At 31.6% G+C, this 26,635-nt stretch overlaps 1 protein-coding gene across 5 annotated transcripts in view; it reads left to right on the top strand.

Moving 5' to 3' along the window:
* LOC114326980 (protein AF-10) overlaps positions 1-26,635 on the top strand; it is a 140,619-nt gene that overhangs the window by 51,000 nt on the left and 62,984 nt on the right. For 4 of the 5 annotated variants that reach the window (XM_028275473.2, XM_028275471.2, XM_028275472.2 and 1 more), the window contains 3 exons: positions 7,688-7,885; positions 12,862-13,413; positions 24,156-24,480. In XM_028275473.2, the coding sequence (XP_028131274.1) occupies positions 7,688-7,885; positions 12,862-13,413; positions 24,156-24,480 (1,075 nt within the window). Of the gene's footprint in view, positions 1-7,289; positions 7,347-7,687; positions 7,886-12,861; positions 13,414-24,155; positions 24,481-26,635 lie in introns of those variants that run through there. The other variant, XM_050653838.1, reaches the window with a different exon arrangement.

Here is a 26,635-nt window from a genome sequence, read left to right as displayed (position 1 = left end):
AATTTACATAATCTGATTACGAACAAACTTTCTACAAATTTTCATCTAATGTATCGTTTTCTTACTCTATATATTGTTGTATTTTAATTCGACAAAAATCAAACTAATAAAAATTCATATAAACAAAAGTCAAAAAGTTATTAAGTTTGTGTATATTCCCACATGACGTATACACAATACATATACGCTGTTTTCTTACTCTATATACCTACATATTGTTGTATTTTAATTCGACAAAAATCAAACTAATAAAAATTCATATAAACAAAATGTCAAAATGTTGTTCAGTTTGTGTATATTCCAATGAACTGTCATTACGGATGGAATGGCCCTGTCCCATTCAAATAGTGAAGCGAGATTGCCACCAACATACAAGAGAGAGGTTCTAGAGAGAGACAGACAAGGTGCTGGAAAATTTGACAAGCCGTGTCATTTGAGTTGCCTATATAAATGGACCCGATTGAATCAGTATTGACAGTTCGTTGAATGGACCGCATATTTTAACTTGGCTAAGGCCTAATTGCTGATTGGCAGTACATATTTCAAAATTTAAACAGTTTTTTGTATTTAGTGGGTAAATAGAGTACAGAGTGCCATACTTGGTGTTTAAATACTTTTCAGAATTGTTATTTGTATTTATCAAAACAAATACTTTGCTAAAGTATTTGGGAGTTAAATTTTAAAACTATTTAAATACTAAATTAGTAACTGTTTTATATAAAGTGAAGAAGTCCTTGATTATGTTTTTATGTTACTTTTATATTTAGAATATTACTTTTATATTTCCCCGATTTAAGTTGATATAGGCAACACAAATTACACGGCCTGTCAAAATTTCCAGCACCTTGTCTGTTTCTCTCTAGGACCTCTCTCTTGTATCGTGGCTTCATTAATTTTCTTCGTGCGTATTCCATCCGTATGATAGTTCATTGGTATATTCCCACATGACGTATACGCGAAGGTGGTGCAGTTTGAAATCGCTTCGACTCTCGTACGGCGGGATACACGGGAAGTAGGTTCAAGCCCAATGCAAGTTATATAATTTTTTTTATAGATTTTATGATTGTAAGTATATTATTATATACTTTTTTTCAGAAAATACGTATTTAATTAAAAATTTTGGCAACAATTATTGTTCAGAAATCATTTGTGGCATTTTTCAATGTGTTTGTGTGTGTTTTATTCTTTTATTTTTTTAATTTTTGGTATTGTTTTAATAAAAATTTTTGGAAAGTAGTAGAGAAACTGTTTAAAGTATATTGATTTCGTTGAAATCATATAATAGAAATATAACTTCTTACGTGCGTACAAAGTACACACATTCTTTTTTTTTTTTTTTTTTTTATTCATTATAATTTTAATATTTAATATATAAATTCGTGCGACTGAATGACTGCTTGCGCAAGAGGCCATTGAGAAAAAGAATAAGTTTATGTGAAATTGAGAGGTTACCTCTGTTTTTATTGGCTGTGGGCTTCGTCGGTAGCGCTCTCTCGCGGTTTGAAACTTGTACTTTTCTAATAAAATTGTTCAGATTCAATACACAAAACTGCCACAAACAGCGCTGGCGAAAACTGTCAAATCCCCTCTACTCATCGGCTCACAGTGAATACTATCAATGTACATAAAAACATAATAAACTCTGATTATTCAACAACATAAGAAAAATAAAACAAAACCTAAGGTTAAGGTGAAACAATAGCGATCAACAGGTAGCGAAAACGCGTTCCAAGATTGCGGCTGTAATTTTGAATATTTTTTCGAGATATTTGGCACACGTATTCGTAATATAATAAAGAATGGCGGTACAAAGCCCAATTTGAAAAATATATTAATATGTGGAAATTACTCTGTAATTAAATACAATATTAAAAAAACGAGCCTGTACCGCCATTAAGAAGAACAAAAAAATACACTTTCTTCAAATAAACTTTTTTATCCGATGCCTAGATTTTGTCATTTTGGAACTACTAATGAAATAAAAAATTTTAGTAGTTCCAAAATGACACAAAATCTAGGCATCGGATAAAAAAGTTTATTTGAAGAAAGTGTATTTTTTTGTTCTTCTTAATGGCGGTACAGGCTCGTTTTTTTAATATTGTATTTAATTACAGAGCAATTTCCACATATTAATATGTTTTTCAAATTGGCCTCTGTACCGCCATTCCTTATTATATTACGAATACGTGTGACAAATATCTCGAAAAAATATTCAAAATTACAGCCGCAATCTTGGAACGCGTTTTTGCTACCTGTTGATCGCTACTGTTTCCTCTTAAGTGACTGTAAATGAATTTGTGAATGTTAAACAGCATCTTTCAGTTATTTTATGGGTAAAGGTTGTCGAAAGGTTTTTTTGATCACCTGGAATTTTCTTTATATTTGTTATATAGTTGTTCAAGTAACCTAGTATTCTCAATTATTTGCTTGATTCCCTGACAGGTCATCATCATCATCATTGGCTCTACAACGCATGGTGGGTCTAGGTCTGTTCCAGAATCAGCTTTCGTTCCTTCCTATCCTTTGCCTTGGTTTTCCAATTTAATACTCGTAAGTCGTCTTCCACCTGGTCCTTAAATCGTGCTTTGGGCCTGCCTCTTGTCCGCACTCCATCTGGTCTTTGGTTATAAATGTGTTTCGACGGCTTCATCTCATTCATTCTCTCTAAGTGGCCTAGCTACCGCAGTCTGTTTATTTTGATGGACCTGCCAATAATAGGCTCTCCATAAAGGCGGTAAAGCTCAAAATTATAGCGTCTACGCCCTACGCCATAATCCATTTTCCTGCACGCCTTTATAAATATGTCTGAGGATTTTACATTCAAAACCACGTAAACGTTTTTCATCGCTTTTTGTCATCGTCCACATTTTGTAAATGAGGACGGGCTTGATTAGAGTTCTGTATATCTGTATTCTGTATTTCCTAGGCTATCTTCCAGACGGATGTATGCTGATGTTTTGTTTCTTCATAAATTACTGAATTCAAAAATTAATTGCAATGATCTACTGTCTCTAATTGACTTTAATGTTCCCTCTAGAATTCTAAATGGAAATAGAATAGACCTTGATTTGTTGCTGTGCTCTTCGGAAAATGTTTGTAGACAGTGTTTAAAAAAAAATTTGTAATCTTATGTGATTTATATTTGTTATTTACTTTGTATTATTGTAATATTTGTTTTTTCTATATAGTTGCATCGCCAATTTTTGTCATACATGTCTACTATATCTTTATATTTATTGTATCACTAGATAATTATAATATTTTGTGTATATATTAAATTGGGTGGTATCCCGTTAATAAGTAAATAAAAAAATAAATAAATATCAATATTTTTGTTCTTTTTGTAACTATGTTTAATGTTTGTGTTTTTTTTTTGTGAATTTGATGGCCTTGGCTGAGCCAATTAGCCAGACATTTTATTTTAAAAACAAACATTTTTTTTTCAATCAGAGGAATTTTTTCTGTATTTCTAACTCTAAATATATGTACATAACAACGTAACATACTACTATCTACAAAAATACACTGTTTTGGATGTAAATATTTTTTTTGTATATATTTATTTATTTTTATATTTTTTTATTATATTTTTTATTTTTTTTACTACGCTAAGACATAAACCCGATTCAACATCTCGGAGGTTTACATCTTAGTTTTTTTTTCTTTTTTTTTCCTTTTTTTCACTTTTTTTAGTTTTTTTTTCTTTTTTTTTCTTGTTCTTTTTTTTTTCAATTATAATATACAATAATTACTTAAATCTACAGGGTTAAAAAATAACAACAAAACAAACATGTTTGTTTTGTTTCATAGCCCAATAAATGACCGTTTTGGAGTGTAATTTTGAGGGGCAACTCCGAATTGCATGAAAATTTGGATTTAGGTTCTACTTACCCTCCAGTTAAGTTGAATTTGTGACGTTGGTTGCTTTTACTTGGGGGGTGACAGTCACCCCTTCTCGGGGGTGGAAAAACATTCTTTCAAGATAAGACCGGAAATGGATAAACTGACTGATTATAAGCAACTTTCGCTCTATAAACTTTTTTACGTTAGTCAATACTTTTCGAGATATAGTATAGTATAGTTGATCCAAAAGATGGCATAACCCAGACATCCAAAGTGAAAGTTATCCTTCAACACCAAATTGTTCTATTTGGTCCACACAATGTCCAGAAAAAAGTCACACCCTTTTGAGCGTCGGGTTTGGGACGAGAGGGGGGAGAAATCGGTAAATTCGTAGTTTTTTAAGTTTTTCGCCAATATTTCTAAAACTATGAGGTTTAGCATGAAAAACCTTCTATACAAAATTGTTCTACATTAAATTTGAAATAAAAAAGGCCCTATGTATAATCTTTCTAAAATGAATGGTTCCAAAGTTACGGAGGTAGTGTAGTATAGTATAACTGGTCCAAAAAAAGGCCTAACCCAAACATCCAAAGTAAAAGTTTTCCTCCAACACCAAAATGTTATATATGGTCCACATATTGTTCAGTAAAAAGTTACACCATTTTGAGCGTCCGGTTTGGGAGGGAGATGGGAGAGAAGCCGGTAAATTAGTAGTTTTTTACGTTTTTCGTCAATATTTCTAAAACTCTGCTTTAGCGTAAACAATGTTATATACAAAAATGTTCTACATGAAATTTAAAACAAAAAAGGTTCTATACATAATTGTTATAAAATCAACGGTTCCAGAGTTACGGAGGGTAAAAATCAAGGTTTTCGCTACTTTTTATATTTTTTGGGCAATATTTATGATATAACTATACCAAAAACCCAGACATCCAAAGTGAAAGTTATCCTCCAACAACAAATTGTTCTATATGGTCCACATAATGTTCAGAAAAAAGTCACACCATTTTGAGCGTCGGGTTTGGGGGGGGGGAGAGTGGGGAGAAATCGGTGAATATAAAAAGTATCAAAAACCTCCACTTTTCACCCTCCGTAACTCTGGAACCGTTGATTTTATAACAATTATATATACAACCTTTTTTGTTTTAAATTTTATGTAGAACATTTGTCTATTGAACATTCCTTACGCTAAAGCATAGTTTTAGAAATATTGACGAAAAGCGTAAAAAAACTACTAATTTACCGACTTCTCCCCCCCAACCGGGACGCTCAAAATGGTGTAACTTTTTACTGAACAATATGTGAACCATATAGAACAATTTGGTGTTGAAGGAAAACTTTTACTTTGGATGTCTGGGTTAGGCCTTTTTTTGGACCAATTATACTATACTAGCTCTGTAACTTTGGAACCGTTCATTTTAGAAGGGTTATGCGTAGGGCCTTCTTATTTCAAATTTAATGTAGAACAATTTTGTGTAGAAGGTTGTTCATGCTAAACCGCTTAGTTTTAGGAATATTGACGAAAAACGTAAAAAACTACGAATTTGCAGATTTCTCCCCCCCTCACCCCCCCAACCCGACCTCAAAATGCTGTGACTTTTTTCTGAACATTATGTGGACCATATAGAACAATTTGGTGTTAAAGGATAACTTTCACTTTGGATGTCTGGGTTTGGGTCTAACTATACCATACTATTATTCGCGATTGAAAATGTTGATTTTTCGACAAAAAAACTACGTTTTTAGACCGTTTTTCGCAAATAACTCAAAAAGTAAATATTTTATCGAAAAAAATATTTTAAGCAAAAGTATAGCTTATAAAAAATTGAAAAAATGGTATATCAGTAAAGTATAAATTGAGTAAAAGCAAAGTTGTAGCTCATGATAAATACGTTCTTATTCGTCGAATTCCACATCTAACAATTCAACACGAAATCACCGAAAAATTAAGCACTTTTCGGGAAAAGCTTATTGACATTTTTAAAGTATCTAAAAATAGGTTTATATTTGTTTTTTACAAAAGTTTCTAGCTTAAAAAATGAACGAGTTACACTGAAAAAAAAGTTGGCCCCTTTTTTTGGTAAAAAAAATCGTGAAAACCTCCCTCTATTTAGCACCCTAAATAAAATTAATCGTTACCGCTTTACCATTTATTTTAACTGTATGTGTATTGTTTAATGATCTGTAAGTTTGATTGGTTTAAAGTGCTTATTTTTGAAAAAAAATGATTTTATATTAAAAAAAATTTTTGAAAAATTTCCTTTTTGCAAAATAACTTAAAAAGTATTAGTTATAAGAAAAATCTGAAAGACTAAAAAAATGTAGGCTTTGCTATTATAAATATGCTCGTTTCATTTTGTTTTTCCATAAGACAAAAATTTGTTAAGTATGGCTGTTCAAAATTTGCATAAATTCGTGATTAGTGATCCGTTCAAGCTTTTTCAATTATAACCCTTTCGAAAATAAGCATTTAGACCGGTGAGACTGGCAGATCATATAAAAATAGGTAAGTAAATTGTTTGTAAAGCCGTAGCGATTAATTTCATTTGGGAAGCTAAACACGGGGAGATTTTCATGATTTTTTTACCAAAAAAAGAGGGCCAACTTTATTTTGAGCGTAACTCGCTTATTCTTAATGCTAGAAACTTTTGTGAACCATTAAAATAAAGCCTTTTATAAATACTTTAAAAAAGTTTGAATGGGTTTTTCCCGAAAAGTGCTTAATTTTTCGGTAATTTCACCTTGAAATATTCGATTTGGAATTAGACAAATAAGAACGTATTTTTCATGAGTTACAACTTTGTTTTTACTCGATTCATAGACTTTACCGATACACCATTTTTTTCGGTTTTTTATAAGCTGCACTTTTGCTAAGGATATTTTTTTCGATCAAATATTTACTTTTTGAGTCATTTGCGAAGAACCGTCTGAGAACGTAGTTTCTTTGGCGAAAAATAAACATTTTCAATCGCAAATAACTCGAAAAGTATTAACTTACATAAAAAACTCTATAGAACAAAAGTTGCTTAAAATCAGTCAATTTATCCATTTCCGGTCCTATCTTGAACGTATGTTTTTTCACCCCAGAGAAGGGGTAAATGTCACCCCCCAAGTAAAAGCAACCAACGGCACAAATTCATCTTTGAAGTGGAGGGTAAGTAGAACCTAAATCCAAATTTTCATGCAATTCGGAGTTGCCCCTGAAAACTACACGGTATCGCCGTATTTTCCGTTCATTTACTGGGCTATTAACAAACATGCCTGTTTTGTTTAAACAAAATTACTTAATTACATGGTTAATTATATTGCTACAATTTATATTTACAGTTTTTGATATGTTCGTAAATTGTTTTTAATGTATTAATATCTTCAGAAAAAGTCAAATTGTTCAGGTAGACGGGAAGTGGAATTTTTAAAATATTAAGATTATCATAAAATTTGTGTATATTTACTGATTGATGGGAACATTCGAGGAGAACATGTTTGATGTTAAAAGATTTGTAAGTCTAGATATATGAACTTTCTTACTCCTTCAAAAGTATATGTTCCAACCCTTATATATTCGGGTTTTGCTACTTGATTATTGTTTGACAGCTTCATATATGTACTTAGTTTTATTAATATTAACGTGTAGCCTGATTATTTTTGTTGCTTCTTCTAATGTCGTGAACGATTGTCTTCTGCATACACTAGTATTTGTACACTCCTAGTTCCTATTGTTGTTGATAATTATTATACATCACAAAATTGTTCGATAGGTCTCTCTGTTAGGAAAAACTGTCAAGAGAGACAATTTTTCAAGGTTCTTTTTGTAAATCCTAATATTTCATTTATTTAATAGATTTGCTATATATGCGAAGAGAAAGGAAAACCGTCTAACGCTGCTGTAGGTGCTTGTATGCAGTGCAACAAGGTTGGTTGCAAGCAGCAATTTCACGTGACTTGTGCTCAAGGATTAGGACTTCTTTGCGAAGAAGCCGGAAACTATTTGGATAACGTTAAATATTGTGGCTATTGCCAACATCATTACAGTAAACTGGTAAGTACCGTGAAACTTATTTTTGACCACTATTCAATGCAACAATGCTTAATTTTAGAAAAAAAGAGCCAATGTGTGAATGTAATTCCTAAAAAAAGTGCCAAAAGTACCTGTAAAAGATTAGAATGCATTTAAATGCTGAAACACAGCAAGTATGTTTCAATGTGTACCAATGTACAAATTCGGCTTCGATGACAAACTATTCATACAAGCAACTTTTGATTTAATAGAAATTACACCTCTTCAAATAGTTCAAAATGAGCCCTATCTTCTCTAGGTCTTTAAGACCTATAGATGCTTCACTAGCAAAAATACGGAAAACGACAATATACGACTGCTATAGAAGCAATGAAATACCTACAATAGAAAAAAAAATAAGAAAGGAATTGCAAACAGCCCGTCAGAACAACTGCTGTCAGAAAACTCTTCAAAATTGGATAAATAAAATGGACTTTAAATTTAAAACAATAGATAAACGTCAAATAGTTATGGAAAGAATGGTCAACAGATGTATATTTTTAGGTTTTGTATTTTTGAAATAAATAAAGAAAGAGAGGGGACATGCTTACATTTTTTGCTTAACTTTAAAAATTTTGAACTGTATACTTAGGTTAATTTTATATTTAACTTAATTTTAGTTCTTATAAAGTTCTTTTAGTAACAATATAATTCTAACAATAACAAGAGTAATTACAAAATCTATTCTACATCAGTTATCAATGCAAGCATGCAAGAAAGAGGGTCCCTGTAAGATGCTAAAATTAATTTTAGCACATACGACAATATTCTGCTATACACCTAGGTAAAAATATAGTCGGATATATTAGTCGAGGAAATGAAGCATTTTGGCTCGCAATTTTTTCGTCCAGCATGGATTTACTTGAAATTTTCACAGAAGGTAGGGAATAGTCCAAGGATCATTTTCTATATCATGCCGCTGTACGCTAAAACCTTGGGGGTGGTTGCCACCCCATCGCGGGGGCGGGAATTTTTCATTACATTTTAACTATGTAAATCGATGTAAAATGTGATTATAAGAAAAAAATGTTTTTTACATTTTCTTCGTAAAACTAATATTTTTCGAGTTATTCGCGCTTGAAAGTAACAGTTTTTCGATGAAAAAATCGACTTCTTTAGAGGGTTTTTTGAGAATACCTCGAAAAATATGCATTTAATCCAAAAAACTGTTGATACCAGAATTGTATATTTTAGTAACACAAACCAAATTATTTTTCTGTAATATCGCAAGACCAATACAAACCCGAGATACGGCATGTTAAAAGTTAGCTTTTTTCGTCAAATGCATAATTTGAAATATTCAAAGTAGAATAACGGAAAAATTTTGCATTTTTCGAGGAAAGCTTAAATAATCTTTTTTCAAGTATACAGTTGGGCCTTTCAAAAAAAAATAGTCAAAAGTTTCTAGTCTGAAAGTAAGCGGCTTGAACAAATTCCCTTCGTTGGCTCAGTGTAGATGGTCTTTAAGTTGTGATGGAAACACCAAATAATAGTAGCAGAGTTTATTGATGAGACTTACACTATGGATGTTGACCCGGGGTACTTTGAGTAAAGACTTAAATGATGAGCGTTGAAGACAATCACTCGCGTTAATGAATTAATAATAATTGAATTTCTAGACGAGAGATCTTAGTTTTATATAAGTTTAAATTGGGTCAATGTAAACACGGGCCCCGCGTGATTTTGTGTATATAATTAAGGTAAATTGTTTATCTTATGTCAGCAACTTTTGGCTGATGTCCAAATTATATTATTGATAATTGACCAAATGTGTATGTAATTTAATTAATTACGTGTGTGTGTTTAATAACAAATAAATGCATTCGATCTACTGGGTGATAAAATGATACTGTCCAATTTCGGATATGAATACTGAATATTTGATATTGGACATACTGCGGAATCGGGCAAAAACTGGCCCAAGTGTCAATACTCAAAGTTTACATATAAGTATTACATAAAATAGTCAAATTCAAACATGTTAATAAATAAATAGTTTAAGAATAATCAACAATCTTCCAACCGTACTCTAGCTATCAATGTCCGACTCTATCTCTAGATTAAAATTAGGGCAATTGGATGAAAATGTGGAGAGTGGGATGTCGGCCTTTGAAGTCGACGGACATTGTTATGCCGATTACTACTTAATACAGGTACTTCCTGTTCGTTAGTCTGAGTATGTGGATTCCCTGAACGACATAGTCGTACAACAGGACGGTATTTCCATAACGTGAGTATCCCAATCCATAGGTCGCTGGTTCAAATCCGGCTCGAAGGACCATGAACAAATTCCCTTCGTTGGCTCAGTGTAGATGGTCTTTAAGTTGTGATGGAAACACCAAATAATAGTAGCAGAGTTTATTGATGAGACTTACACTATGGATGTTGACCCGGGGTACTTTGAGTAAAGACTTAAATGATGAGCGTTGAAGACAATCACTCGCGTTAATGAATTAATTATAATTGAATTTCTAGACAAGAGATCTTAGTTTTATATAAGTTTAAATTGGGTCAATGTAAACACGGGCCCCGCGTGATTTTGTGTATCTAATTAAGGTAAATTGTTTATCTTATGTCAGCAACTTTTGGCTGATGTCCAAATTATATTATTGATAATTGACCAAATGTGTATGTAATTTAATTAATTAAGTGTGTGTGTTTAATAACAAATAAATGCATTCGATCTACTGGGTGATAAAATGATACTGTCCAATTTCGGATATGAATACTGAATATTTGATATTGGACAGGCTTATAATTAAAAAAAAAGTCGGTACCTGCTTTTCTCTATGAAAAAATCAGTGAAAACAACCCCCTAACTACCCTGCTTATTAAAAATTGGTTTTCACCTTTCTGTATTTCCTTTTATATTTGTATTATCAATACATCCAAGAAGTTTGACCTATTTAAAAGGCCTAGTTTTAGAAAAATTGGAGTTTAAAGAAAAATAAATTTTTTGGAATTTCCCATTTTTCATCTTTTATTTCAAAATATCTCCGAAAATACTGGAGATACGAAAAAAATGATACATTACCAAATTGTAGCTTCTTTAATAACTAAAATTCCCTTGTACATAGATTTTCGTTACAGTGAACAGTTAGCGAGATATAGCTGTTTAAAACCTCCATTTACGAGCAAACACCCCCTTATTCGAGCACTTTAAACCCACCCTAATTAAAAACAGGGATCTTACGGAATTTAGTTGAAACAGTCTTATAACTCTTCAAGAATCCTACAAAGTCATTTTTGAAAAATCTTTTTACCGCCAAAAATAAAGGAGCTATGTTTATAAAACGAATTTTTTTTTTCGAAAAATTCGGATAGTCCGCTTATGGATAATTTTCAATGTATGTATAATACCACAGAACCGGTTCGTATACTGGAAGATGACTAAAAAACTATTTGTATTTGTACATATTTGTAAATTCGTATTTTTGTGTAAATAAATGTTTTTGTAATTCTTTAATTCTACTTTTTTTCTGTATAGACCTATTAAAATATCTACTTATAAAAACTGTAATGTTATTAAGGGTGGTTTTTAAGGGTTGAAGTATTATGATATATCCTAAAGTATAAAACAATCATTATTTAACCAATCAAAACCAAATTTTACCCATATTAATGTATACAATGTTTTTATATAATTTTTGACAATAAGGGGTTGTTTACACCTCTAAAAATAATCAACGCCCTTAACCCCTTCCGCTCCAGGCCACTTTTTGAGATAGGGAGCTGTATACCAGCAAAAGTTTTTAAATGAAAATATATTTTACGATAGTTATGATGTATAATAGAAGATATATTCACCTATGGCGCCAAAAAAATGTTTGAAGCAATTTGAATTTATATGACAATTTATAGTGTTTACCAGAATATCCACATAAGGATATTTGGGTGTAATAGTATATCCACCCTTGGATATCGATTGTACTACCAAAATATCCACATCTGGATACCATTAAAATGTATCTATGTCTATTATTTAATTTATAAAGTCACGCTAAATAAAAATAAAACATATATAAAAAGACAGTGAACAATTTAATTATATTCAGAACGTCGACCTTGAGCTGTTTACATTATTCTGGGAATTGTGTAAAAACATGGCTAACCATGATATCGCCGTATGGATATCCATGTCCTACCGTGATCCAAATTAATCTACAGAGCACTACACCACTTTTACAGAGTGCAGTAATATCCCTATATGAATATCCGTATGTGGATATCGTGGTAAAGTTCGCCATACCTAAAAATATCCATACGTGGATACGATGGAGCGGAACAGGTTAAGCATGATATAGAATATGAATTACAGTGTGAGATGATCCTAATCCCAAATTTTTATGTAAATCGATGCAAGCCGAAATTATTCTTTTAGGATAAGTAAATTTTTTATATATAGCTCCAACAAGGGTGGTTTTAAGGGTTGAAATATTATGATAGTATATCTTAAAGCATAAAACATTCATTATGTAACTAATAAGAAATAAATGTTGACAATATTAAAGTTTAAAATGTTATTTTATAATTTTTTACAACTAGGGGTAGTTTTCACCCTTACAAAACCAAAAGCGTACAACGGCTCAATATAGAAAATGAACTAGAGGGTGTAATGAGCCTAATCCCAAATTTTTGTACAAATCGATGCTGGACGAAAAAATTGCGAGGTTTTGCTATTTTTGCAGCTTCATTTCCTCGACTATATACCTAAGTAAAAAATAAACACATATTTTTAATGTCATATCTAATTGCCAGAACAACCAGCCGCCGCACTACATCTTAAAGCAGAACTACCAAACCACACCTATTATTGACTGTTGTACTATATTTCTTACTTCAACTATACTCTTTAAATTGACAAAAACTGTTTTTTCTTGTTTTTAATTAATAAAATGCAATGTTTATGTTATGGATTAGGTGTTAAATTGTTGTATTTTTTTTTGTTTTTTTTTTAGAAAAAAGGTGGTAACGTCAAAACGATTCCTCCCTACAAACCAGTTGCCAACGAGGCACACAACTCCGACTCCAACTCCGAGAAGGAACCGGAGGGAGGCCCTTCGAACTCCAAAATCGGAGTCTCCCCACCCTCGTCCGGCAAACGGAAAGCCATCCAAGGAGGCAGCAAAGCGCCGGCGACAAAAAACTCCGGGAAAAACACTAACTCCCAACAACAACAGAAAACCGTCCACAACAATAATAAAGCTAGTGACAAAACTAAAGTGACAGTGAAAGGTAGTGGGAAAAGCGAGGAGGCTCCTCCCGCTGATAATACGGAATCGACCAAAAAAGACACGGAAAGTGAACAGAAAGAAGTGAAAGACACGAAAGGTTCGAAGAAAAGAAAAGCAAATTCAAGGACGCCTACTCCTGTGTCTAGCGGGAATTCTAGTGAAGTCAGTGTTGTGACGACAGTGACCCTTACCGGTACATCGACTATTAACACAACCAGTACTATAACTAGTGACAAAAAAAGTACTGTAAGTGATAGTGCAGATAAGACGAAAAAAGTAAGTCTGATAAGGTTATCAATTCCCTCATTTTGTAAACAGTCACATTCTTATACAAATTTGAATTTAAAAGTATTTGTTAGTTTAAGCTGTGGCACTTGTATTGTAAGTAAATAATTTGTTGTGTTGGGAACTGATAGAATTATTTCTTGTTGTTTTGGTATTTTGAAATTTTTGACAGTGATTTAAACCAGTTTTGGAAATTTTACAGCTGTTTTTTATTCAAAAATATAAATTGTATTGATCTCTCTCGGATATTAACAAAATACAAGCAGTGAATTATTGAGATGCAAGTCAATTTTAAAATAATGATTTTTAGCCGAGGCGAGGCAATAAAGCACTGAACGAAAAAAAAACTACAAGACGAATCTTAATTATTTTTGCATTCGAGTAATGAATGCACCAGGAAACTTTGTGACCCACAGCCATGAGCTAATATTGAAAAACTGCATACAAATATGCATTTTTAAAGTGCATCTCAAACAGAAAAAAAATTCAGAACTCGTCAATTATTGGCGGAAATGAGTTCAATTTTGTTACTCGGAGGATTTTGGGGTCGCTGAAAACGAATATGACGTCGTAAGTCATCTCCGGAGTACCTGGTGCCCAGGGTACCTACTGTTTACCTCGTCTTTACTACCGTTTACTCTAGTCAAAAATCATTACTTGAGGGTTTTTGTGGTCACTAAAGACAAATATGACATCGGAAGTGATCTCCTGAGTACCTGGTGCCCAGAACACCTACTGTTTACCTTGTCTTGTGGAGTTTTCGGCAAACAAATTAGTCAAAAATCATTATTCGAGGGGTTTTTGGGTTTGCTAACGACGAATATGACATCGGAAGTGATCTCTGGAATACCTGTTGCCAAGGGTACCTACTGTTTATCTCGTCTTCTGAAGTTTTCGGCAAATTCATTAAAAAATTAGTCAAAAATCATTACTCAGGGAGTTTTTGGGGTCGCTGACGACGAATATTACATCGGAAGTGATCTCCGGAGTACCTGGTACCCAGGGTACCTACTGTTTATCTCGTGACTAATGATTTTTGACTAAGTTTTTAATGAATTTGCCGAAAACTCCAGAAGACGTGGTAAACAATAGGTACCCTAGGCACCAGGTACTCCGGAAATCACTTCCGATGTCATATTCGTCGTCAGATACCCCAAAAACTCCCGAGTAATGATTTTAATTAATTTTTAAATGAATTTGCCCAAAACTCCAGAAAACGAGGTAAACAGTAAGTACCCTGGACACCAGGTACTCCGGAGATCACTTCCGATGTCATATTCGTCGTCAACGACCCCAAAAACTCCCTGAGTAATGATTTTTGACTAATTTTTTAATGAATTTGCCGAAAACTCCAGAAGACGAGATAAACAGTAGGTACCCTTGGCACCAGGTATTTCAGAGATCACTTCCGATGTCATATTCGTCGTTAGCGGCCCAAAAAACCTTTTCACTATTTTTTTAATGAATTTGCCGAAAACTCCATAAGACGAGGAAAACAGTAGGTACCCTGGGCACCAGGAACTCCGGAGATCACTTACGACATCATATTCGTTTTCAGCGACCCCAAAAACCCCCCGAATAACAAAATTGAACTCATTTCTTTGTTTTTTTATTGTCTGTTTCAGATACTCTTTAAGAATGCATTTTTTGTATGCAGTTTTTCAATATTATATCATGGCTCCGGTTCACAAAGTTTCCTGGCGCATTCACGAATCGAATGCAAAAAGAATTATTAAGATCCGTCTTGTCCTTTTTTTTTCGGATGTAAGGCCGATTTTATCTATTAAAGAAAAGAAAATCCAGGTAAAGTCTGTTCACTCAACTCAGACGCATTTTGACAGATTCGGAATAGAAAACATACAACACAAAAATTCTCACCCCACACTATTCAGCTCAAATAAACTTACTCTTTCATTAAAATAAGAAGAATTATTGGAAATAGTGGGAGTGTATATTTATTAAACTGATACAATTTTGTGGAATTTATTTCCTCAAAATATTTTTATTTTGTACAATAAATAATTATTTATTGCCGTAAGATTTATGTTATTTATATTTGTTTACTCTTGATATTGGCTATGAGCACGTGTGCTTAGTTGTATAGTCATTTCCAGCCACGTCTAGTCTGTCAAATATTATATTAGCAATATTAGCGAACGGACTATATTATTTTATTGTGTATAACATTTCAAAATTATACTTCTTAGTAACCTATAAAATTAGACAAAAACTAGTTTAATGCATGAACTGGAACAAGATTTTTGTCGTGACAGTATGTTTTAAGAGGCAACAGTAGCAACAAACGCGGTCCAAGATTGCGGCTGTAATTTTGAATATTTTGTCGAGATATTTGGCACACATATTCGTAATATAATAAAGCATGGTGGTACTGAGCCCAATTTGAGAAATATGTTAGTATGTGGAAATTACTCTATAACTAAATATGTAAAATATTGCAAAAAGGAGCCTGTACCGCCATTAAGAAGAACAAAAAAATACACTTTCTTCAAATCAACTTTTTTATCCCATGCCTAGATGTTGTCTCATATTGGACCTAAATAGTAAAAATTTTTATCCCTAACAAGAAATCGGACATATTATAACTAAATAACTGAGTAGTCAACATAGAGAAAGTGTCACTGTCATTTTGACAAACCGGCGTCAGATTTCTGTTCTGTTATCTGTCTAGGGGTTACGAACACTCTACGGCGCTACGGTAAAACATGGCAGGTACGATTCGTATCGAGTGTTCGTAATTCCTTTGCAGATAACAGAACAGAAATCTGACGCAGGTTTGTCGAAATGACAGTGACACTTTCTCTTTGTTGACTAATCAGTTATTTAGTTATAATATGTTCGATTTCTTGTTAAAGATAAAAAATTTTACTAGTTGCAATATGGCACAAAATCTAGGCATGGGATAAAAAAGTTTATTTGAAGAAAGTTTATTTTTTTGTTCTTCTTAATGGCGGTACAGGCTCCTTTTTGCACTATTTTATTTAGTTATAGAGTAATTTCCACATAGTAACATATTTCTCAAATTGGGCTCTGTACCGCCATTCTTTATTATATTACGAATATGTGTGCCAAATATCTCGACAAAATATTCAAAATTACAGCCGCAATTTTGGACCGCGTTTGTTGCTACCTGTTGATCGCTACTGTTGCCTCTTAACAACTGAGCTTATCTTTCTTTTTTGCTTTAGTATTTTAGCTTGGGGACATAAGATTTCTATCGGGATTGATTCAAGTACTTTATCTGAAATTTCTTAGTTATTATAGGCCTCTAAAACGAAAGCCTATACTTTTTCTGCAAAGATTTCGGTTTTTTTTTAATTATTAACAATTTGATTTTTATTTTTTTTTTTTTTTGTATACAAAACGCTAAGTATTTGAAGTAAAATTACAAAATTTTGTCTGCTAAATCATAAAAAACTTTAAAATGGCGAAAGGGAAGTTGCAAAATTAATTTGTGCTTCGAAGTAAATAATTAATTGTTTATAACTATTGTAAAAATCAACCTAGATATTTGTTATTGCGCCCAAAGTTGTGTATTGTGCATATAGTATGTGTACATTGTTCAATCCTTATATTATATATGTTAGAGTTTTATAATCTGTGTTACACTCTTGATATTATCTATGTTACAATTTCTCAGTTACACTTACAATCCTCATCAGTGAGTATTCTAAGCATTTTGTGTCTCTTGTGGGTAATACAATGTCGTATGTGTATACTGTAATTTGTGAAGAACTTTGTATGATCATCTTGTTAATTTAAATTTTTTTTATTGAAAGACTCCTACTTCTATATTACTAGTTTCTCTATTTCCATAGTTTATTATAGCTTCTGCTACAGAATTGTACATTGTCATTTTTGCTAATCTAATAAGTTTGCTCGTATGTTTATGTTTTGCATTTTGAGAAAGAGTTGGTGTCTATTTTTAGAGTTGAATACTTGCTGGAAGTCTATAAATAGTAGGTGTAAATTTTTGTCACATTCGTAGCACTTTTCAATCAGTTGTGTTAGTAGGTGAATAGCGTGTATAGTCGATTTTCCTTACCTGAAGCCTTGTTGTCATAGTGTATTTTAGGTGTACATATTTATAGTCGGAAAATGAAAGAATACCCATGAACGAACACATCAATCACTTATTTTGTAAGGTAAAGTTTTCAATCCTAATAGCAACAATAATATTGAAAAATATTAAAAATATTACTAAAAGATTTTTAAATTGAAAACTTATTGGTCCATTTCCCTGGACCGGGAAATTTAATAATATAATAATTTAATATTGAAAAATATTAAAAATCTTTTAGTAATATTTTTAATATTTTTCAATATTATTAATGTTGCTATTAGGATTGAAAACTTTACCTTTCAATTGCCAGATGACGCTAGTCACCTAATCCATACACGTCAGTTGCAATGTGGGGATAAACTTTCAAGGTTTGGTCACTTCGAGCAGAGAGCAGGAGGCCTACGCCTCTCTGATGATGACTCCAATAAGAGTCGAAAATCGTCAATTCAGAGTGCTGGACTGCGCTCCCTATTCTAAATGACAAATAAGATTGTTTTGCCTTCGCATTGCAACTGAATAAAAATGGTATACATTTTTATTTTATTTCACTTATTTTGTATTTGCTGTCTTTTTCTATAAATAACAAACGTTTGTTATAGAAAAAGACAGAAAATATAAAATAAATGATTGATGTGATCGTTCATGGGTATTCTTTCATTTTTCCGACTATATCTATTCTATTTGTCAATATGCTTGTCTATATTTTGTATGTGATATTCAGTAGCATGATTCGTCTATTGTTACTGGTATTCCTTGGGTCTACTTTTTTTTTATATACCATTATTATGACCCTTTCTCCAATACATCGGCAAATTTTCTGAGCTTATGAATTCGGTGCATCAATTCTTCTCGTCTGTTTTTTATTAATTCATATTAATTTCATTCGATCCTGCTGCTTTTCGTGATTTCAACCTTTTCACTGTTTCAATAATATCATTGTATGTGTTCTTCATATCCTACATCCCTGATCTCTACTTTCTCAATGTTCCTGCGTTGTTTGATTTCGTACAAGTTAGAGAAATGCTTTCACCAATTTTCTTACTAATTTTAGGTCTAACTATTGTTTTATTGGTGTTTCATTGGTTTTTAACACATCCCGTTTTTTTTTTGCTTCTATTGCTCCAATTTCCTCTGTAATCCATTCTGTTTTCTTATATATACTAAGCATCAAAATTAACGTACCGTTATAAAAATGATACATTTTTGATGTCTCGTATTTCCTAAACCTGTTGTCCGAATTTAGTGATTTTGTTAGTGTATTTTAGCTTTATTCTTCAAGAATATCGATGTAATAATATTATTGCTAAAAAGGTAAGTCTCATTGTATACCGGGTGTAACAATAATATTGTGTTTTTCCTCAAAGTTTGGAACACCCTGTGGAATATTCTGGCGTATATAAAATATTGAAATGAAAACGCAACTGTAGCCTTAGGCTTTTTTAACATTTTGCCTTTTGAACATATGTCCACAAATGCTTCGTTTCCGAGATACGGGATGTTAATTTTTTTTTACAAACTGACGATTTATTTATTGCTCTAAAACCGGTTGAGATATGCAAATGAAATTTGGTAGGTTTTAAGAGATAGCTATTGCGCATTTTTTGACATACAATTAAGAATTTTATATTCACCATTGGCGTGCATACGGGATGTATCTAAAATGTTTATACCCGTATGCAAGCCAATGGTGAATATAAAATTCTTAATTGTATGTCAAAAAATGCGCAATAACTACCTCTTAAAACCTACCAAATTTCATTTGCATATCTCAACCAGTTTTAGAGCAATAAATAAATCGTCAGTTTGTAAGAAAAAATTCAACATCCCGTATCTCGGAAACAAAGCATTTGCTGACATATGTTTATAAAGCAAATGGTCATTATTTTTTCATTCAGAATTACCCCTTAAAGGTTATCGCACTTATTTAGAAACACCCTGTATTGATGAATAACATTGCTAGTTGTTAAAGTACCTAACTTTTTTGTTATCGGACATAAGCGAATGAATTAAAAAGCAAATAAGAAAGCCTAAGGCTACAGTTGAGTTTTATTTTCAATATTTTATATAAGCTTGAATATTCCACAGGGTGTTCCAAACTTTGAGGAAAAAACACACTCTCATTGTTCCACCCGGTATACAATGACACTTACCTCTTTAGCAATAATATTACATCGATATTTTTGAAGAATAAAGTCATAACTAAAAAAATCACTCAAATCGGACAACAGGTTTAAGAAATACGAGACATAAAAAATGTCCCATTTTTATTGTAGTTTTGCTGCTTCCTGTTTTCCTTCTATATTCATTTAGTTTTTCATCTGTTCCGATTTTTATCCATGTCATCAATACTTGTTTCCTCTCTATATTTTTGGCTTTGCCTTATTCATCAAACTAAACCACCCTTGATTCACTCTTTTGCCTTTCCTTCAAGTTTCAGAATTTTATGAGCAGTCCAAATAACATTTATTTATTTTTCCAAAAATTTGTATTGCTTGTTTCATTTTCATGATTATTCATTCAGTATTTCATAAAGGTCGAATGATTATTCTATACAGGGTGTTAGTAAATAAGTATGAAAAATTTTAAGGTCTAATTCTACATGAAAAACTAATGCCAGTTTGCTCTATAAACATATGTCCGCAAATGCTTACTTTCGGAGATACGGGGTGTTGAAATTTTTTATTTCAAACTGCCAATTTATTTATTGCTCTAAGACCAGTTGAGCTAATTTTAGGAGGTAGTTATTATGAATTTTATGACATACAATTAAGAATTTTGTATTCATCATTGGCGCGCCTACGGGCAATGGTCTGAATTATTTTAAAGAAAAAAATAGTACGCCACTGAGATATTTCGAATTAGAAATTATTTTTAAATTCCACGTCTAATTTATGATAAAAAACCTTTCTTGCCTTTTTTTTCATATGATGCACCGTTTTTATGCAGAAAAATAAAACATCTTGGCGCGCATTTTTCATTTCTTAATACATCATCAAGAACTATCCAATATAATAATAGTAAACTAGAACATTAACAGAAAATATTACTAATACCATTTCAACTAGGTGCAAAGCTGCAAGAAATGTTTAAAATGATCTCCTTTACAGGTAACAGAAGAATTTTATATTTATCATTGGCGCGCGAACGGGTAATGGTCTGAATTTTTTGAAGAAAAAAATAGTACGCCACTGAGATATGTCAAACTAAAAATAATTTTTGAATTCCTCGTTCAATTGACGACAAAAATATTTCTTTCAGTTTTTTTCATATTCGGCGTCGTTTTTATGCAAAAAAAATTAAACATCTTAACGTTTACAAAGTATTTGAACTAAGTTTCTATGCATATGGAAACTACCTCAAATACATACTTGGTAATCGTTAAGATGTTTTATTTTTTTGTATAAAAACGGCGCCTCGTATGAAAAAAAGGAAAGAAAGATTTTTTGTCGCAAATTGAACGAGGATTTCAAAACTTATTTTTAATTTGACATATCTCAGTGGCGTACTATTTTTTTCTTCAAAAAATTCAGACCATTACTCGTACGCGCGCCAATGATGAATATAAAATTCTTCTGTTATCTGTAAAGGAGATCATTTTAAACATTTGTTGCAGCTTTGCACCTAGTTGAAATCTTATTAGTAATATTTTCTGTTATTGTTCTAGTTTAGTATTATTATATTGGATAGTTCTTGACGATGTATTAAGAAATGAAAAATACGCGCCAAGATGTTTTATTTTTCTGCATAAAAACGGTGCATCATATGAAAAAAGGCAAGAAAGGTTTTTTATCATAAATTAGACGTGGAATTTAAAAATAATTTTTAGTTCGAAATATCTCAGTGGCGTACTATTTTTTTCTTTAAAAAAATTCAGACCATTGCCCGTAGACGCCGCCAATGATGAATATAAAATTCTAAATTGTATGTCAAAAAATTCGTAATAACTACCTCCTAAAACTCACCAAATTTCATTTTCATAGCTCAACTGGTCTTAGAGCAATAAATAAATTGGCAGTTTGAAATAAAAATTTCAACACCCGGTATCTCCGAAACTAAGCATTTGCGGACATATGTTTATAGAGCAAACTGGTATTAATTTTTCATGTAGAATTAGCCCTTAAAATTTTTCATACTTATTTACTAACACCCTATATATCTAATCAGCCTTAAACGCCCAATCCTGGGCATAGGCCTCTCCTGTTAATGTCCATTGGTCTCTATTCTGGGCGATCTACATCAGTACTGCTGTTCTCTTAAGCTCGAATGCTTATTAAGATGTATACAGGGTGAGGCAGATAAAGGGCCTATTAGAAATAACTCGAGAACTAAAGGTAAGAGAATCATGAAAATTGGAATACAGGGGTTTTGAGGTATGAACTATTTAATGAAAATATTTTGGTCTCTTTGCTACTTCCGGTCATACCGGAAGTTGCTTGTAACTTCGTTTTTTTTTAATGGGACACCCTGTATATTTTTACATTTTTGGATTCTGCTCGATGTCTTCTTTCTTAAAATATGTGGTTTTGTAATATTATACAGGGTAGTTTAAAAGATACTTACGGTTTTTTATTAATTTTGTTGCAAACTTCACACCCTGTAGAATTGTACCGATTTGATATCAAAAACTCCATTTATGTTAAGTGATTTTTAATATAGTCTATTATTATTAAAAGTTAATAATATAGCGAAATATTTAATTGTAGTATACAGGGTTGGTCGAAACTCGGAATGGGTATTTTCTGAGTTTTCTTAAATGGAACAACCTGTATTTTTGTATTGTATTGAAATGATATTTTATAGTACTTTTTTTATTTCTTAAACATTCCCTATACCTAACTGCTTTAATTTGTAAGTTATTCGTAGTTCTTTAAGCCAAACATTAATTGCAACAAAAATTACGTGAAATTTTATTAGGCTTGCCGTGAAAATATTCAATCATAAATAATTTTTTTGAAAATAAACACATATTAATCTCGACTGACCCTTAATTTATTAATACTGGTTGATATATCAAAATACCTACGCAGCTAAGATTGTTGGTGTGTTTAATATTAATAAAAACATACAATATTATTATTCTATCTAGTTGGCTATGACTTTGACACTAAATATTATGCTTAAACATTTGTTTTGCTTGAACATTCTACTATTTTTGAAGTTCCAGTTGCTTTGCTACCATCACTAATATGAATTTTTCTAATGAGGAACTGATTCAAATGTTTTTTTGTTCTAGGAGAGTATAATAAATAAAAATGTGCTACTTGCAATAATAATTTATCATCATCAATTTCATGATAGATGACAACCAAAAAGAGAAACTTTTCAAAATTTACTAGAGCGGTTTCAACGAACTGGGCATTCGGATTACGAGAAATCTGATTGAACAAAAACTATTGTAAATGATCAAAATTAATTAAATGTTAGTGTCACTGAGAATCTGCATATTAGTATGAATCTCGTAATCTAAGTGTAGTAGGTACGTCGAAACTATTCTAGTAAACTTTGAAAAGTTTCTCTTCTTGAATGGCTGTCGTCTATCAGGGAGTTGCAGATGATAAATTTTTATTGCTAGTAGTACATTTTTGTTATACTCTCCTAGAACAAAAACTTTACTAATCAGTTCCCCATTACAAAAATTTATATGAGTAATGGTAACAAAGCAACTGGAACTATAAAAATATGTAATATAATGTCTAATGTTTAATCAAGTTTAGTGTGAAAGTCATAGCCAACTAGGTAGAATATGGTTTGTTTTTATTAATATTTTATGCACCAACAATCTTAACAACGTAAGCATTTTGGTAACTCATCCAATATTAATAAATTAAGGATCATTCTAGATTAACATGTATTTATTTTCAAAAAATGATTTATGATTGAATATTTTCACGGCAAACCTAATAAAATTTCACGTAATTTTTGTTGCAAATTAATGTTTGGCTTAAAGAACTACCAATAACTTACAAATTAAAGCAGTTAGGTATAGGGAATGCTTAAGAAATAAAAAAGTACTATCATTTCATTAAATACTAAAATACAGGGTGTTCCATTTAAGAAAACTCAGAAAATACTCATTCCGAGTTTCGACCAACCCTGTATACTAAAATTAAACATTTCGCTATATTAATAATTTTTAGTAATAATAGACTATATTAAACATCACTTGAACATAAACGGAGCTTTTGATATCAAATCAGTACAATTCTACAGGGTGTGAAGTTTGCTACAAAATTTATAAAAAACCGTCATTACCTTTTAAACTGCCCTGTATAATATTACAAAACCTCATATTTTAAGAAAGAAGACATCGAGCAGAATCCAAAAATGTAAAAATATACAGGGTGTCCTGTTTATAAAAACGAAGTTACAATCAACTTCCGGTATAACCGGAAGTAGCAAAGAGACCAAAATATTTTCATTAAATAGTTCATACCTCAAAACCCCTGTATTCCAATTTTCACGATTCTCTTACCTTTAGTTCTCGAGATATTTCTAATAGGCCCTTTATCTGCCTCACCCTATATATGAGAAAGTTTTCATTGGGTGAAGCGCCTTAGACTATTAACCAAAAAATTGTTTTTTGAAAATTTTACAGTGGCTTTTCCCTTTAAAAAAGAATGAATATGAAATATATTTAAACTTTTCTGTTTAGGCGAGGGTCGAAACAACTCAAGCAATAATATCCAACCAACCCGTTGTGGCTCTCACGTCGATATCTCCCACCAAAACAATAGTTCAACCCACAACCTCCGAATCGTTACCAACAGTCAGTACAGAACCTGTTGTGTCAACACCTCCAGTTATTCAGACGACGCAAGTGATATCCCAGTCGCTTGTAGTGTCAGTGCCACTTGTAAATACGTCTCTCAGTCCCCACAAAGCGATTGTCAACAATCAAACCAGTGTAGTTACGCCTGTGTCTCAAGAGAGAAGTAGCAGTACAGGGAGTGCGGAAAGAAGCACGCCTGTTATAATCAGTAAGTAGATCAGTAACATTTCATTAGTTAACTTTTTAAAATATAATAATTTAACAAGGTAACAATTTATCACCTAGATCATTGGATGCAATTGTTGTAACAATAAAATGTCATATCAGTGATGCACGAGTGCGGGAAACACAGGTTTTTATATAAAAAGTTATTTTATTTTTCAACAAAGTCTTCTTTGAGTTCCCAACGTTTCTCCAATTTTTTATCTCTTCCGAAAAATATGATTTGTTGAGGTCATCAAAATAGGCATTTGTTTGTGAGATTATTTCGTCGTTGCAGTCAAATATCTTTCCGCCGAGCCATTTCTTTAAGTTTGGGAACAAGAAATAGTCACTCGTTGCCAAATCTGGAAAATGAAATGGATGAGGGAGCAATTCGTAGCCTAATTCATAGATTTTTGCCATGGAAACTGCACATGGATGCACCCTTGTATTGTAATGGTGGAAAAGAACTTATTCTTGTCCAAATGCGGTCATTTTTTTTTTCAATTCTTTATTGAATCGACCCAATAAGTTGATATAATATTTGCCATTGATTGTTTTACCCTTTTGAAGGTAGTCCATGAGTCTGGTCCCAGCGCTTGAAGTGTAAGGTTGTACCCCAGGCTGTGGGTGAAAAATAGGTCGATTTCAGGATATAATTCAGGAATTTTTGAAACCTATCAGGTGTTGTAAAGGACGATGCCAGGAATAACTTCTACTAAAATGTAACCAAAAATATTGTGCGCTTTTTTTTTTAATTTCTATTTTCATTTGTTAAATTTGCAATTTTTATTGATTTTTAATTTTGTAGCTTAGGATATTGATTTTAGAGAAAAACTTTTTAATAGAAAGTTGTAGTAAATTAAAAAACCTACAATTTGAGCTATGGTAAGTTTAATTTCGTTAATTGGTTATTGCAAAACAGCCTGCGAAATGTCCAAAATGGCCGTTTTTTACAATTGCATTATTTATTGTACAAATAATTTTTTTTATTTTTTAAAGCTTTAAAATGAAGATCTTTCAATTCCAAACATAAAAAAAATTGTAAAGCCAGATTAACGAATTTGTTGCTTAGATATTATAAGTGTTTATCACAAGAGGTCAAATGTCGAAGGCTATAACTTTTTGAAAAAAAATCGTAGAAAGTTATTGAATCATCTAATCTCTTTTGAAAGATTTATGTTTTCATATTCTGATGTAAAAAATACGTAAAACATTTTTAAACCTCGTAATTTTTGGGTTTGAAAATAAGGGGGCAAATTTCGTTATAAACATTTAGAGCTGAAGCGGCCCTGTACATCCTATGAGTTTTTAACTTACAGATTATTGTTGCTAAAGATGAAACAAAGATTTATAAAAAAATAAAAAATTTCTACGACCAACTGAAGCCGAGATAATTTTTGGGTTTGCAAATAAGGGGGCAAATTTCGTTATAAACATTTAGAGCTGAAGCGGCCCTGTACATCCTATGAGTTTCTAACTTACAGATTATTGTTGCTGAAGACAAAACGAAGATTTATAAAAAAAATAAAAATTTTCTACAACCAACTGAAGCCGAGATAATTGTTTTCTTTTTCTTAAGTCGTAGTGCCTTTATTTATAACAATTAAGAAATTATTTTACAGTCATTGACTAAAGAAAGACTTATATTATCTTAAAATAAAAATTATTATAAAATATAATTACATTTAATTATTAAAAATTATTTTTAAAATCGGTGCTTTTGCGAGCGGTCGAATTTTGCAAATCGCCCGGCTCGCTTCAAATCCGCGCGGTCGGAAAATTTTTACGTAACTTGTATTAAATTTTGACAAAAAACATTTTAATAATATTACCGTTATAATATACAATCTATTTACCACTGTATTTGTTTTTCTTGATAAACTTTTATATGTGAAATTTCATTTCTGAAGAAATAATATTACAAAAATGATACATATATATGAAATATATAACTATGTATATTTTTAATTTTTTCATTGTTATATAAATATAATATTAATAATGTTACTTCTTACTATAATATACAATATAAAATTTTTCTTCTTGTAGTGACTATTCTTTTTAGATTTCACATATAAAAGTTTATCAAGAAAAACAAATACAGTGGTAAATAGACTGTATATTATAATGGTAATATTATTAAATTGTTTTTTGTCATT

Source organism: Diabrotica virgifera, chromosome 6 (genome assembly GCF_917563875.1).
Source record: "Diabrotica virgifera virgifera chromosome 6, PGI_DIABVI_V3a".
Taxonomy (NCBI): domain Eukaryota; kingdom Metazoa; phylum Arthropoda; class Insecta; order Coleoptera; family Chrysomelidae; genus Diabrotica; species Diabrotica virgifera.
This window is presented reverse-complemented; position numbering and strand designations above follow the sequence as displayed.